Genomic DNA, 17,093 nt, shown 5'->3' on the forward strand with positions numbered 1-17,093 from the left:
TCACCATATGTTTGAACCCCTTGATCCTCTTCTTTTAAAATTGTTCTGTTTGACATGGAGGCTTTTCTCCTCACCCATCAAGTTCTGTAAAATGTAGAAAAAATCTTAGCTACCATTTCCACCTGACTGGCAGTAGATACAGAGAGCAGGATGCATAAATGTTCCATTGTATCCATGGTTCGTAATTATAACCTTCTCCTCTCAGAATGCATTTCTGTTGGGAACTCTGTCACCTGAGCTTCATGTGTTGCAAGAAGTAGAGGCTGACACTTTTTATCTAAATAGTCAATATTCACAGAGTGCTGACAACACAGAGTTGTTCCGTAGCTCACTTTCTTTTAGAAAGTATAACTAGGGGAATGTGTTACATGTTCAGTTGTGAGACGCAAAAGATAAACCAAGGTTCTAAGGCAACCTTTCTAGTCTCATTTTTTTGTCAAATCATTACAAATGAGTACTAATATAGGTGGTAGGCATAACTTTATGCCACATATTTTATTGTTTATAATTCAGAATTTGTATAATTAAACATACAACAAATGATACATTTGTTGTAACATGAGTAAACATGTTCATAGTAGGTAAGTAAAAATTAAGGTAAACTTACATGTTGAATATAATAAATAGATTTTTAAATAATACTCATAAAGAGAACAAATAAACTAGCAAAACAATTAAAACAAAACTGTGGTAATGATTTGAACCTTAAAATAAATTGCAAACTTATTCTATTGAATATGCCTTTTGTGTATACTATAGAGTAGTTTTATAGGTGCAATCATTTCTTTAATTATTTCTGTCCCTTCTAGTTTCTGATGATTAACCAAAAAGATCTTGTTTTAACTAGTCATACAAAATTTTTAGTCTTTGTATTTCCAATATAAGTTGAATTTTGCTTGGTAAAGTTCTCAATCAAAATGAAAAGAAAGAAGGAAAGAATGAAAAAAGAAAGAAGGAGGGAAGGAGGAAAGGTGGCAGGCAGGCAGGAAGGAAGATCACAGAGTTTTAAGCAGCTTTATATGTATATCAGGAGCTCCCATAATGGGAGGTATTTTGTGTACTGAAAAATCTTATTATAAAAGATGTGCGACCTTTGAGTTGAACTACATGTCATGTACCCCACTAACTAGTAATTTGTCACCCTGTAGAGCAAGGACACTGAATAGCTACTATTTAGAAATATATAATATCAGTATTAATTTTACCAGTAACCAAGATGCTTAAAAGAAAATTACATTGCTTTGTACTAAATATCCAACAAGGTTTTTATTTTCGGTACAGTGTAGTGTTATAGTTGGTTGTTGGCGGGGGGGGGGGTTATTGTTGTTGTTTCTTTGTTTGTTTTTGGTAAAATCTCTGGGCAATATCCTCACAAATTTTTTTAATGGTTTGCAGTGTCTGCAATTTGATTACATATAAGCTCCTTCAAGACAAAGACTATTTTTTGTTTTGTTATTATTCCTATTTTCCAGCACTAAGCATTATGCTCAGCACAGTGTGGATACTTTTTATTACAAATCTATGCTTATTATAAAGATTAATGCTTAGATATGTACACCATTCTTCAAGATACACTGTAAAGAATAGATGAAAGTCAGACTAAAGAACTAATGAAGGAAACAAATAGTTGCCAAGAGCTTATGTTTTAGACACTATTGCACAACTAACTACTTTATGTAACATTTACCCAAAATAATGCTTAGCAATTAGTATTCCTGCTTCACAGATTGGGAAACTAAGGCCTAGAAAGGTTAAGGAGCTTATTACTGAAGGTCCAATTAATAATAAGCAGTAGAACCAGATTCCAACTTAGAACTAGCAATGGCAACAGAAATCAACCCCCAACTAGGATGCTACCTCTCCGTGAAATATTGAGGACCTGAGCTAAGGCCTGGGATGAGAAAGGGATGGAGAGTAGTTAATTCCCATTTACTCATCTGTTGTTAATGTTCGAGAAAACTTTTTGATACATTGAATCCTTGTCATTAGTTTTCATTCTCTATTTTTATTTTCTTCCAAATTGTGTTTTTCTATTGTAGGCATGATTTTTAAAGATGTTTTCCCTGTTAAAATACATTAAATATTTACCATAGAAAATAATGTAAAATTGTAGATTTCTGATTAATAATTTAATCCATAAAGAAAATCTTTTCAACCCTGTATCTTGGGAGAAAATTTCTCACCTTGAGTTCCATTCTTATGAAAATTATATCATATATATTCATAGTTAATAGAAAATAAAGTTCAAGTTATTGCATGGGTAATGGATTGAGGGATGAATGTGACCAATATTTTTTATACTCAATCATCATCGTAGCCCATTGAAATAGGAATTACCATCAACAGCTTACAGCTGAGACTCATTAAAGTTAAACAACTCATTCCTGATTACATATTAGAGCAAGGGCATGGTAGCACTGGGATTTGAACCTACATTTACCCTCAACTTTGTAATCTTTCCAATATACCTCGTTACCTCTCACTGGGCCACAGCTGAGAATCTGAATATTGAATATTGTCTATGGAGATAAAATACGTTCATTCTTCAGCACTTAAGAGTACAGGAGCAATGAAGGAGGCCAATAACAATTAGCATTTATCAACAGATTTTCAGAATTTCTAATGACAAGAGAAAAGAAACAAGATTTCCTTTATGCACATCTGCTTGCTGTTTTAAAAACTGTAATCTGGAGACTGATCTGAAGCTTCAATGTATTACATAAGTAGTTGCAAATCTATGGTCCATCTGGTGAGAGTATTAACAGCTTCTGGGTTTAAGGTGCCATATGTTTCTTAAATTTTTTCATACCCTAAAATAGGTGGCCTGACAAAAGCTAGACCAAAGAAATTACTAGCTTAAAAATATATATATCTGGGGTCAGTGTAACAGGCCATTTTTATTTGTGGAATTGTTGGTAGACTGAATTCGAATATTTTAATTGCAATTCTGTCTCATCCATTAAATTTTGAGCTGACAGCAAACGGACATTGTAACATATTTATCTTTGCATTCTCAGTGCTAAGCATTGTGCCAATAGTGATGTCCCATAAATACTTGAAGAAGAGAGGAAAGCAGGAATTATTTATTTTTAAATTCATTGATCATTTGTTGATTCCTATGACAAATTCATTTTGGAATCAGGACTCTAAAGTAGGCCAATTTTGTAGAGTAACCCAAAATATGTTCAAAGAAACAGTATTTTGATTTCTAGTATTTTTTTCTTTTCCATATAACACATTCAGTTTTTAATTTAATAGATTTTTCTTTCCTAATTTTTCATTTTAGTAACTTTTTAAGATTTTTGTTTCATTTTCTTTTTAACTCCTATGGGCTTCATATACCAGCACTAGCTGTAGTACATACCAGATACAACTAGCCAATATCCTATAATCAACAATTATATGTGAGTCAGTACTGTGTCTATAGTAAATATACCGTGTTTCCCCAAAAATAAGAACTAGCCTGACAGTCAGCTCTAATGCGTCTTTTGGAGCAAAACATTAATATAAGAACCGGTCTTATATAAGATCTGGTCTTATAGTAAAATCAAATATATCATTTGTATTTGTATATTATATATACATATATATCTGTACTTGATGATCTCCCTGTCTAGCTAGGGTGTCAAACAATAACTAAAAAATTCCTAACAGTTTAAGTCAGCAACATAAGAGGGATAAGAAGCTATTATGTGATTATTTTCCAAGTGAATAAGAACTATAGGTGTCCAGAGAAGGTGCAGATGACTCCCTAACTTTAAGGTTAAAATTCATAAACCTTATATAACTTAGATTAAATTTTGAATTCTGAGTGGAATTAAAAGAGACAGAGAAGTGGAGCATTCCATGTGGACTGAACAATCTGAAGAAGATGCAGGGTGTGTTTGGGGTCAGCAAACCCATTTACTTGGGTTCCAGGAGTCATGGATAGTTATGAAGTAGTGTAGCAAAGTAGAGTAGGAAGGTTTACAAAAAGTCCAAATGAGAAAGCAGAGTTTAATGTTGCTTTTGCTTTTCACCATTTCTATCAGTATTTTTAGCATATATGACTACAAAGAAACTGATTTTGGAAGCCAGGCATGACAGTCAGGATCAATGTTTGACGCTCACCATGGTAGATTGCTGAATGATAGCTTCTAGGTTTCAAGTTGAATCACAGAGTGTATTCAAGGGCCTAGAAATCTTGACTGTGCCAAGGTAAGGCTTCTTAAAAACCAGGCTATACTGGCTTGAAGACCAATGAGCTACTAAAAACAAAATTCCCATTTAGAGGCAAGTAGAAGGTAAACACACTAGGTATGCACCAAATGCTTCCAATACATTTTCTAATATTTCAAAATGGGCTGGGAGAAACGTATGTTCCCTGGAGTCAGAAATATCTGACTTTGAAAGTGGTTTATGTGCCTTACTGAGTGACCCTGGGTAAATTTCCTTAACCTCTCTGAGCCAAATTTTCCTGATTCATAAATGAGATATGTTTTCAGGATCAATGTTACAGGGATTAATTGATAATCAAGTTTAATGTCTAGGACTAGCATTTAATAAATGAGAGTTCTTTCTCTCTTGTTCTTGTTCTTTCTCCTCCCTTCTAAATTGGTTTTGAACATCTGTTGTCCTTTTAGACACACTATTCTGATTTCCATGTACAGTTTCCTTCAGCATATCTTATTTCGTTTCTTATGCTATCCTTGCCTGGGCATTGACTTTACACCTCCTCTACTACAGCATAAACTTAAATGTAGGACATATGTGTCCTATATCCTACTGGCCTCTAAGACTGAGCAAGGACTAAATAATATGAGCTGAATGAATCAGTGACTAAAGTCCTCACTAACACAAAGTAAAATATTTTGTTAGGTTGATGGCAAAAAAAAGGTTGCTAGTAATAATCAATTCAGTTCAATATTTTTTCATATTTATTTCTTCAATTGTTTCAAACAGAATGTGAACAGATCACTTGTTTTCAGTATTTTTACTTTAAATGTCAGCCAATGAAGGAAAGATACTTTAACCTGTGTCTTATAGATTTCGCACAATTATATTATATCTCTTCTTTTTTTAAGTTATAAAGTTTATTTTTAACAACTTTCCAATACATTACCTAAAATTTGATTACATCAAATAAAAAGCATCTGTACCCACCCACTATAAGAGAACTACATGCTATGCACAGGCAATGATGCAGAGATCATGCAATGGTTTCATACCAGAATTCAAGATATTAAGTAGCAAGGATGTACAGTGGAATTGAAGGCTGAGCTGAAGTTCAAAAGTCAATAAGGTAAACACAGGAGAAAGTCCAAGAGGTACCTAGATAACACCAGTTCTTGAAAGACTCAAATCATTTCCAAAAAGATACTGTTCCTGCATTTCTGTTGAGGCAGAAGTCAGTCTTGGGATGCAACTGTACAAATCTGCAGATGAGACTGAGAGTTAAGTAGATTAATTCAATATTTCTAAAAATAATAATAATAATAATTGAAGGATAAACAAAGAAGGCATACCTCACAAAAGCTGAATTCGTGTAATTAGTCCTTCCTTCAGATGTCTCATTTAACCGTTTTCAAAATAGCTTACCCGTGATGTAAATTATCTTTATCTTGAATGTTCTTCCACATTTGTTTTGCAAATAGTTTTGTTGCAGGTCATTTACTGGCTACAAGTCTTTTAAACATAGGACAAAAATCATAATAAAAACAGTATTTAAATCCCAATCTGGAAAAGCAGCTGTTGAGAAAAAGCGGCGAGGACCGAGAGACTCAAGTGGCACGCAGAGATCAGGGAGAACACAGCTTTATTACCCCCGGCAGGCTCAGCGGGATTGTTCCCAAAGACTGAGCACTTACTGGGGTCAGGCGCTTTGTTTTATAGGGTTAGGCCTCCGGGTTGGGGGGGAAATCTGTCCGGGGTGCCGAGGAGGTCCATCCCTAGCAGCTGTGATCGCTCAACTTTGTTTGGACTGGGAGGCCTCTAACTACGGTGCCCGCTGGAGACTCCTCCGGAGGGGGATGGAGCTTCTAGCCGTGCCCGAAGGAAAAAAACCGTCCCGACAGCAGCCTAAGTGGATATGACATAATTCTAATGTTTTATTTCTAATGAATTATTCAGTACAATGATTTTTTTTTTTTTTTTTTTTTTTTAGATCTTGACCATACATTAGTCTTTAGAGCAGTAAAAACTAGCTTGTCATAAAGCAAGCAACCAGTTCTGGCTTATAATGTTAGAAACTTCATCTTCAACATAGTAACATGGAAAGGTGGAAGTCAGTTTTCCAAGTATAGCGACGTTATAGTCAGAGAGACAGAGCAACATAATCGCTTCCTCTATACTGGACACATTCTTGAACTTGTCAAAACTGGAGAAAGTAGGTGAGGGGCGTTAGAAAGGAACCCATCGCTCTGATGTTTTTTTCCTAACTTATAAAAAGGAACTTCTATGTTAAAGACCCATCTCTGTCCGTATCCAGCTTTCATCGTTATATTACAGCATCCCTATACTGAGCAGTTCTAAAGGTGCACATGATTGTGCTCTTGGTTCCTTCATTTAAAAAGGCATTTTGGCATGTTCCTCAGAATTATATTATCCCCAATGTTCTAGTGCCTACTAACAACATATGTCAAGGAAAGACTCCCCGCAGCTGGGTGAAATCAGCTAACTCTTCTGACACCAGATTCTTCAAATAACTATGATTAAAACAACTCAAGGAAATTTGTCAATGGAATACAAATGTTGGGACTGGGGATTACATTGTATCTGTCAGCTGGTGAAAATAGTCAAGTCAAGTCCAAAGCTTTACTTACTCGGTAAGTGCAAAATCCTGAGGCAGTGTCCTTCCGCAGTCCCGATTCCCACGCGGGATCGCTCCACGCGGGACGCACACCATAGCTGCAACCCTTGGGGCTGGCTCGGAAAGCGGGTTTGGCGCGTCTTTTCGCCCTACGCAAGCGTCTTCCAGGTCAAAGCCCCAGCCACTTCGCTGGTGTCTTTCACTCAGTCCCGCCGCCACCGACTTGCTCGCCCCGCGCTCCAAGGCTTCCGCGGCGGCCCCCAGAGAAGCGCAAGGCGCCCCAGAAACCGCTGCTCGCCAGCCTCTCGCCTGGGCCCAACAAGCCTGTAGCGGCACCTCGTTGACCCTTTCTCGCTGCACAAGCGGTTGGTACCGCAGCTGCCGCCCAGTCTCTCTTTCTTGATAAAAGCAATTTTCTCTGTTATAATGTTCTATACTTGAAGAATGCTAGTAAGTATAGAAAAAAAATTTACACCAAGTGAAATGTGAATTTACAGATTATTTTTTCAAAGCCATTCAGGTTCTATTAGGGTGGAAACAAAAATAGAGTATTCAATAAATAGGCATGTTGTATTACTTAACTTGAGCTAACGCTGCCCCAATACTTGGAAAAAGTGATGCGTCTTGAATACCTGACATCCTACTAAACAAATTCTGGTGCCTTGGGGGGAATCTAGCTACTGTTGTAAAGTGGATGAATCAGTAAGATATACTTCACTTACGAAAGTGCTTTAAATTATCGAAATATCATCACTGCTGTACTTTTTTTTCATAGGGAATAGAGTTCTGTGTGTAATGCAAAGCTGTGCTTCTTCCAAACACCTATAGTTACGTGAATTGATAAAAAAAAAAAATGAATGCAATGAGTATGTCCATATGAATATTAAACTTGGTGAAGTGATAATGAAATCATCCTTTTTTAATGCTTGCATTCCTACAGCTTACCCACACTGGATAGAAAAACTGAATGATACTCAGTTAGACAGTGGAAGTCCTCTCCGCTGGGAATGTAAGGCTACAGGAAAACCCAGACCCACATACCGATGGCTGAGGAATGGAGCGCCCCTCTTAACTCAGGTACTGTTGGTGACTTAACCTGTCCCAGTGTCCTTTTTGCAGGATTTCACATAGGACAAACTATCCTCCTTTATTCTTATTGGAAGCCATTTCTTACTTATGCCTGATAATATTTTTGGAGTGAGAAATATAACAAATATGTAAACAATTTTTATTTTTATCACCTCATTTTTAAAGTAATACATTGTTTCTTTAGGTTTTATTCAATCCTATAAATTGGTGGGGAAATATCAATGATCATCACAGACTCATTACCATTTCTAGCGATTTTGAGATGACGCCTAGCTTGTTCCTGTCACTTTGTAGATAATGGTGGTTAACCTCAGTAAGTAGTGATTTACCCAAGATCATATGTCTAGTAAGGGACGAGATAGGAATAGAATCTTAGTCTTCTGTGTCCTGTGACATCCTGCTGCCCATAGATTTAAATATCTTTTTAGTAAATCTATTACCTATTTATAAAATAACGATATATATGCTGGATTTGAAAATAAATCAAAAAATACTTAATTTTAGACTATTGATAATAATTTTAGCTCTTTTCCTTATTGTGGCCTTTGCATAAAAAGGACACGGATAATAGTTCACTATTTATGTTTAAAATGGAGGGAAACTATATAAGGTTGAAATTCCAGACACAGGTCCTACCCAGGGGCCTCTTGTCTTTCATTTGCATCTTTGGGCTTCAGTTTGTGAAAAAGAGTTTAGATCAGATCTCCACAGCCCCATCCAGCTTCAACATTCCCTTATTATAAAACCAGTTAGGACAAAACAAACACAATTACACACACACACACACACACACACACACACACACACACACAAGTAAAAATAACTATTGAGCTGTTGGGAAAAAAAATGAGAGAGAGAGGGTAGGAATCCTGAGGCATTGACACACTGCCTCATTCTAATTTCCCTAGGGATACCATATAAACCTTGAAATGGGACTATGCTGGTCATATTTTCTACTCCGAGCATCCAAGTAAAGTAAATTCTGCTGGCAGATAATACATCTGCAAAGCGAATGGGTTTATTCTGAAAATAATGTCAAATTACTTGACATCTCTGTTGATAGATAATCAAAGCATTATGCGCTAACATTTTAAAAAACGATTGGCTTATCATAAATAGACAAGACACCTAGTTGTTTAACAGCATTTTAAGTTTAAAATTTGTTTTTGAAATGTGTGCATGGCCTCAGTTTATCTCAATTGGCACATGCTCAGTTTTGTTTCTTCTATATCAGGAGTGTCCAAACTTTTTCCAACGTTTTTCACCAAGGGCCATATGTGGTAAAATACACAAACAGCCGGGCCACTCACTCGAGGTGAAGGACGTATTGCCTCACCTGGTTTATTTAAGTAAACTAAATATATTTTTGGAATTTGCTGCGGGCCAATTAGCAATGGATTGTGGACCGCAGTTGGCCCGCGGGCCGCAGTTTTGACACCCCTTGTTCTACAGTGTTTCTTCTGATAATGAAGTTTACATTTTCTGACTAGTAATTTTATACAGAATTCAATTGCAGTTCAGTTTTGTTATTTATGTTATTTTGTTGGGAAGTAAGTGAAAAAGGTAAACTCTTGACCAGATCAATATAATAAAGGGATACTTATGACCTGAGCTGTATTTAACCTCAGTTCCATGTATCAGTAGCCTCAATCCTTTCTATCATGTGAATTCTTGCTGCTTCTTCAAAAAAAATGAATTCAAATAATAGCTTCATCTATTGATTGTGCTTCACGAGCTCAACCAGTATACCAAACAAAAGCAGCTCCATTTAAAAACAAAACTAAAAGTAAAACACACAAGAGTAACTACAGGAAAATATAGTTAGAATTTCTTTTCTAAGAACTAGTTATAATATAAATGAAATATGTTATAATAAAAAATGAACAGTAAATTCGTGTTGCTAAGTTGTAATGTTCAATTGCATTATTGCAGACTTTTCCCCCTTGATCTAGGAGACATTAACTGCAAAATCTGTATGGTTTGTTCACTTTATATATCTAAATTTTTTTATTCCATTACAGAGTAGGGTTGAGATGGTTAATGGAGTATTGATGATCCACAATGTGAATCAGTCAGATGCTGGAATGTATCAATGTTTGGCTGAAAATAAATATGGAGCCATTTATGCGAGTGCTGAGCTGAAAATTCTAGGTATGCAATTTCTAAGTAAATAAATAGGAAAAAGTGTTAGTTCTTTTCATGCTCTAATTCTTACTATGCTGAAGTTTTATGATGTGATTGTAAAAACCTATTTTACGGCTTGAAAAAAAAATGCTGTGTCTTGCTGATATATATTTTTTAAGTTTTAGGGGCAACCATTGGGTACAGTTTGTCCTATAACTTTTTTTATACGATTTTTCCTAACTTTGGTTTTAACAGGTTTTCATAATATATCTTTTCTATGGCATTGAAGAAAATCATATAAGAAATATATGTTACCTTCAAGGAGAATGTCTTGAGGGTAGAGGATCAGAATGTAGATTTCAGGCAGCCTCTCCCTGCTCCCATAACAATGCTTAATATTTTTCCTAGCAGCAACTACCTACCAGTAGGCACGTGACTCTTGCAAGGCGAGACTGACAATAAAGCACCTTCTCATCATGGGGCATCCACCATTACAAGCCTTACATAAAAGGGAAAGCCTTCCTGAGGCCAAGCACAGCTGTCTTATAGGGTAACACTCTTGATAAAGATGTAACCAGAACAGTAGCACTACTTCACTCTTTGCTGGAGGAAAGATTCAATCTAGTGAAACAGGCTACCAAGATTGAGCATATTTGAGCTACTGGAATGGATTTTAATTTTCCCACTCTGATGGTTTCCTAAACGTTGGTTGTGGGATGTTTATCATACAGAGAGATACGTAGGTGATCTTAACACACTTTCTCCCAAAAGTGGGAAGGAGCCCAAGTGTAGTTTCTATTCTACACTTAAAGTCCCAAAGCACGACATTAACAGAAACACCCAAGATCTCAGGAATCTGGGAACTTAACATTTGTATATCAGCTAAAGGTAACACACCATAAATCAGCTTACTGAATTATGAGTGTTTGAACTTAAAATTTCTGTATAACTAATTCATCCAAAGTAGGTACAGGAGTCCATGTTTCAGTCTCTTAAACTAATCAATAAAATATTAATGTACTTTCTTGTATCTTATACTACAACATTTCTGCATTAAAATATGATTCAACCTTCACCCAGTTAATATTAATAGTTTACCTAGAAACACTCCCAGATGTATCCCTTTTTCATTCACTAGACATATTTTCGAGACGTATTACCTTTTGTAATTTCTATTCCCAGTAGGCAACCAAAAATGTTACTTGCAATTTCCCCATAAGTTTCTTCACATTTTTTCAATTTCTTAACCCATCTCAATTGCATTCGTATATTTTTTATGTTGTATACATATTGTTAATGTTGTTGTGCCATGCAGTATATTGCTACATGGACATAAAGTGCTTATGAAATATCCACAGAATTGTCAGATTGGTACAGCAAATGTCTTGGATATAGTAGACTTATAGATATGCCTTTCAGGTTCTCTTTTAGATTGAAAGGTGTCTTTTTAAAAAAAAAATTATTATTTTGGTCTCTGTGTCTTGTATTCTTTTAGTCCAGTATCCTCAAGCACAACTGCTCAATGGAATTACCTGGGGAGATTTAATAAAAATATCTTGATAAAACATAGAGTAAAAATAATATTAATGAATTATAGATCAGACCTAGATGAATAATTGCAACCAATGAAATAAAACTTTGATTGAAATTTAAATAATTTCATTTCTTAAAAATGTATTTCTTTAAAAACTCCATTCAATTGTGTATAACATTAAAGTAAAATGTGCATTGGTTAAAACTCATAGATAGGAAATGGATGACAGAATTCTCTTCTCCACAGGTCTCCTCCATTTATCCAAAGAAAGCCCAAAATAGACTTCCTTGGCTGGACCCTTTACCTTTTACCCTAGGTTCTCATTAGTCTTTCACAAATAAAGTTGATAACCATAATTAAAGCATGTCATTTTTTTAAACAGCCTTTGTTTATGGATCCCACATTGTATGAAACATTCACCAATTGATGAAAAGAACAACCTCTATTTAATAAGTTTTGAGTTAGTGTCTTTTACATGTATAGGTATTGTATGATTTTATTAGAAATGAATCCCAGAAGAAAAGTTGCAAAATATTAATATATCATCCGTTAGAGGTCATTGCCATTGCTTCTGGTAGAACTAACATTTTCTTTTTAATAGCTTCAGCTCCCACTTTTGCACTGAATCAACTGAAGAAGACAATAATTATTACCAAGGCCAAGAAGTTGTCATAGAGTGCAAACCCCAAGGCTCTCCAAAGCCAACCATCTCTTGGAAGAAGGGAGACAGAGCGATCAGAGAGAATAAAAGGTTAGAAGTCTATTTCATAATTCAAACTCTTCACATCGAACTTTTTTGAAGTTGCAAATGATATACACAAAGTACACAAGAAAGAGTCTTGCAGTAATTGTGAAACATATTTTATAAACAACATTGAAATATGGTTTTGTCTATATAGTGATTAAATAGAACCCAAAGTCCTTCAGTATAGTCAGACTTGTTTGACTCTGTGGTGTTTCAGTACCAATTGCGAATTTCACCAGGTTATAAAGAAAGTAAACGCTTACTTATTAAGCTAGTTATTTTTGGTTTTCATTTTGGGTCAGCAGATTTGGGGATCTACAAGTTATCTATGAGAATTTTTAGAAATGGTGTTCTCATTTCAATATTAATACTAAAAATAATATAAACATATTCTGGATCTTTTGGATAATCACTTTATGATGGAATACTTCCAAGTGAAATTTATGCCTATTTGCCTTCTTTTTTTTTTGAATCATGTCGATGCAAAATACAGTAGGATTACTTCAATTACCACAGGCAAATGAGAAATGTGCAGAGGGATATATATAGTGTGTAAATATTTGTCTTTGGTAAGTAGAGCCAAAGGGTATCATAGAAGTACAAATGGGAAAGAAAGATGTATGCCAATTTCAAAAGTCCCATGCTCTACCAATCGTTACCATTACTGGTGTTGCAAATGGTGATTCTGCTTTGACAGAACAATGTCCTCCAATATGTTAAAATAATGTGACATATGTTGCTTTATAGTTTTGTTTTTCATTTGAGCTGTAAGGATAGGAGTTTATGCCTGGTTTTGTGTTTGTCTGAATCTAATGATGTAGTTAAATAATTTAAGTCAGCATTAGGGGTCCATTTGAATAACTCTTGAAGTAATTTTGGGATATTTTGAAATATTTGAAAATTTTCTTTGATATCTTTGCTTGTCATTCAAGTCTGAGAAATAGAGATTTAAATTGCCTGTGTCAGATGATGTAATTTATGAAATAATTGGATTCAATTCAGGCCCAAGAATCTGTGCTGCCTGGAAAGAGTATCATCTATTATTGACATGGGTTATATTGGGGATCTCATTTTTAAAGAGAATTTATCTTTCTTTAGTTGGGGCAAGGGGTTTGGGGATAGGCAAAAAATCACAGATTTGGGGTAAGATCAGTGTTTTGCATATGGTTAAATTGCACATGAATGAATTGAATTGTTTGGATTATTGCTTATAGAAATATAAAAATCTGGCACAAACCTCATTAAAGCAGAAGAAAAAATTCATATTGTAAGAACAAATCATTTACATTGCTTGGTATCATTTTCGGAATATATGGAAAAAATTTTATAATATCAAAATATATACACCATCTCACCAAAAGCCGTTCCATTTGAAATGCATTACTTTGTTTTATGTTTGTGGGTGGTATGTGAGTCTTGTCCTATTTATTTCAGTTTACCATAGAAAGTTCCTTATCAACTATTCATAGACATCTCATTGTGAATTTTAAAACTTAGGTGATGTCTCTTCATCAAAGCAAAAGTAATGAGAGAGGAACAAGTTATGAGTTTTCTATTATAACAAAGCATGATAAACTTTTTAGTTTCCAGAAGTTGAGAAACAAAGGTGTGAATTCTCCAGTTTTCTTGATCCATTTTCTCCTTAGTGCTAACCCTTTGGGTTAGTGAGACAAATACACTGGTCTTAGACTCAGGTCACTCAGTATTTCCATATGTCAGTACTTCTGGTTGAAGTGCTTTTCAGAGAGGAATCTAAAATGTGAAATATTTATGTTTTCATTTATTCAACTTAAAGCAAGACTTAGCCACATTTACTTAGTGTTTTGCCTACATGTTTAGGCTTGTAAAATGGTTTAACTTAATAACACTAGAGGTATGGTGTGTTATTACACTTAAAATCAACAGAAATACTTACAAAACACCATCTGTACTGATGTATGATTCGTTATCATATGGGGCAATCCCAGGTTTCATGAAGAATACAATCTAGTTGGATATAAAAAATAGTTGAGTAGTAAAATAAGAGGCTAAGTTTTAAATAAGAATAGAATGCATTTTGTCAAGCAGAGTAAGACAGATATTTGGAACACTGCTCATTCTAAAATATGAGTATGAATGGAAACTTGAAAATTAAAATTTCAAATGTATATTTTATACATTCTTTAAAATACGATCTCAGTTACATATGGCAAATTATATTCTTATAGAAATTTTAACTCACTTCTCTCCATTACAAAGCACACCTACCATTTAATAAGAGTTGTAAAAATAATTTAAGTGGAAAGAGAGATGTTAGAAAACTGTTAAGGCTTTGAAAACTTTGCATCATGTATATTTCACATTGGGGCTATAGATTCAAATCATGGTTTATTTTATTATAAAATAAGTATATTCACCACTCATGTGATCTACATGAAATATGTTCCTCACTTATCCAACCTACAACTAGAAAATTAAAAGTTAAATGAATTAGCCTTGTCCTTCACAATTTTACAGTTATTTTGAGTTCATTCCAAATTAAAGATTGAAACAGTTAATAGTGTTTCCTATATTGACAAATAAAGACTGGTACTGAATAGGGGAAAAGGAGTTAAAAAGTAATAATGTATTATAAGAGAAACATTTAAATGTGAGAAATATAGCACTTAAAAGCATAAAATTGTTAGGAACAATGGCATAGATAGGTTATGAAATATTACCGTTGCAGAAAAATATCTAATCATCTGAAAACATCAGAAACTCAGAGAAATGAATTTGAACCTGGAGTTAACTACAATTTAACTCTAAACTATAAATGCGATGTTACAACAACTAAAGGTTAATAGTAAATCATTTATTTTATCAAAAGAGTACCAAGTAACTCATTGGCTTTTGATTCAATCTTTCAGGTTTTATTTGTTTTAGGGGTGGGGGGGTCTTCAAAACACAGCTTTTTTTAATATACCTGTTTCACTAAAGAAATACATAAATCATTATTCTAACATTTAAAATTTGATAGGTAATAACTAGAACATAATATGACTTTTAGAAAAAATCTGATTAACAAATAAGTAGCCTGCTTATATATTACAAAATATTTCATTCATTTGGCCCTAAACAATACATCTAAAGTATATAAGAAAATAGATTATATTAGAGCTTGTGAGTTGTTTGTAGTTGTTTGCTATTTATATCATAGAACCAGTTGTTTATATTACAGAATTTTCAATATGAACTGCTGCTCCAACAGAAAATCATATTATTAATCATGATGACAACTGCTTAAAGTGTATAGCATTTATAATTTGCAAAGCACTTTAACATTGTAGTTCACAGTACAACCCATTGTACAAAATAGGACTTAGTTGCCCTGTTTATCCAATACACTGTGAGGTTTCAATAAGTTACTTAATTTATGTCCTTGTTTGTAAAATTGGAATCCAAAAGAGTAAACGTCACTGGTTCATGGTGAGAATTGACTGAAATTTTGTATGTAAAACACACTGGCTGGTGAATGGCATTTAATAAGTGTTCAATGAATGTTATTTGTGACGATAATGATGCTACTGCCACCGATGATAATGGTGGTGGTGGTCATGATGATGGTATCATCTGAACATTTAATCGTGGCATCAAGTTTTATCAATATTCTGGAAATTTTCTACCCCTTCTATTTTCCAGTAATCAAGGGGAAGGGTACGTTAAATTTAAGTTATTGTCTTGGATTAAAGGAGTCTTTTAGGTCCTCAGTGTAATAACTTTGTTATTCTTCAGTCTGTCCCTAAATTGACATTTTTTTGTCCACCAGAGACCCAGACCGCCACTTCTCCTCATCTATTCTTGGCATGGCCATTCTCACCGATCCTACCTATTCCTAGTTCAGTATTTTTGAGATAGTTTCTGTGCTAGTAGGCTGAATATTTATTTGTTCCATGATCAGCATCATAGGCCATGCACGTATAGATGAATATACCTGGGGAGTTAACCGAAATAGAGAAGAAGGCTTTCAAAGGCTTTTTTTTCACTGTTTTCCTTTTTCTCTGTCTTTTAAGGAATCTCCAGGTTTTGCCCCATCATTTTTAAAGATCACCAGCACATATCCATTTAGGTTCCTTTATCAATCATGTCCATTTTCATATTAAAACTAATAAGCTCCAGGAGTACTAAGATATGAAATGTTCCATGGGGATTTTCTCTAGTATACTTTTATTCAGAATGTTCTGCTCATCAAACTCATATTGGATTTTCACTTCAGCTCATTATTTCTATTAGTTGGCCATTAACTTTTGTTAAAATATAATCACCCAGAAGCACTCCAGCAGTGCACAAATATTAAGCCTTCATTATTTCATGTTCAATTTCCTGTACTTTTTGTGGACAAAGACCATCTTAGCTAAAATTAAGAATACATCGTTTTTGGTCAAGACACAGTTTATTTTGTTTTCTTGCCATCTGTACACGTATAAACTATTATGGAACCCTATAGAATGTATCATATGTATTTAAAAATTATTCACAATTATTGACATTTTAAACTAGTTTAAGTACCAGTTTTCATTTCTAGGCAGCATTACAGAGATAATGGATTATAATTCAAATGGGTGCTAAAAATATCTTGCATCCAAAAAAAAAATTATCCTATGGAGGGGGCAGTATTAGTGTAGTAGTTTTTCTTTTATGGCACTGTAGTCTAAGCAAAGACTTGTCCACAATCCCTTGTAATATTTCCCTGCTCACCAAAGGAGCTTCTGAACAGCGAAGTTTTCAGCTTACTCATTTAACACGCACAGAAAATTGCACTTGAAGTACCCATTAGTTGACTTCTAGTGGGAATT

General features: G+C 34.4%; 1 protein-coding gene across 1 annotated transcript in view; it reads left to right on the plus strand.

The window, feature by feature from the left end:
• The window catches only part of CNTN5 (contactin 5), a 1,273,287-nt gene that overhangs the window by 991,678 nt on the left and 264,516 nt on the right, over positions 1-17,093 (plus strand). Inside the window, 4 exon segments of the mRNA XM_033121922.1 lie at positions 7,728-7,864; positions 9,898-10,027; positions 12,136-12,189; positions 12,192-12,285. Of these exon segments, the coding sequence (XP_032977813.1) occupies positions 7,728-7,864; positions 9,898-10,027; positions 12,136-12,189; positions 12,192-12,285 (415 nt within the window).

Source organism: Rhinolophus ferrumequinum, chromosome 11 (assembly GCF_004115265.2).
Source record: "Rhinolophus ferrumequinum isolate MPI-CBG mRhiFer1 chromosome 11, mRhiFer1_v1.p, whole genome shotgun sequence".
Lineage (NCBI taxonomy): Eukaryota > Metazoa > Chordata > Mammalia > Chiroptera > Rhinolophidae > Rhinolophus > Rhinolophus ferrumequinum.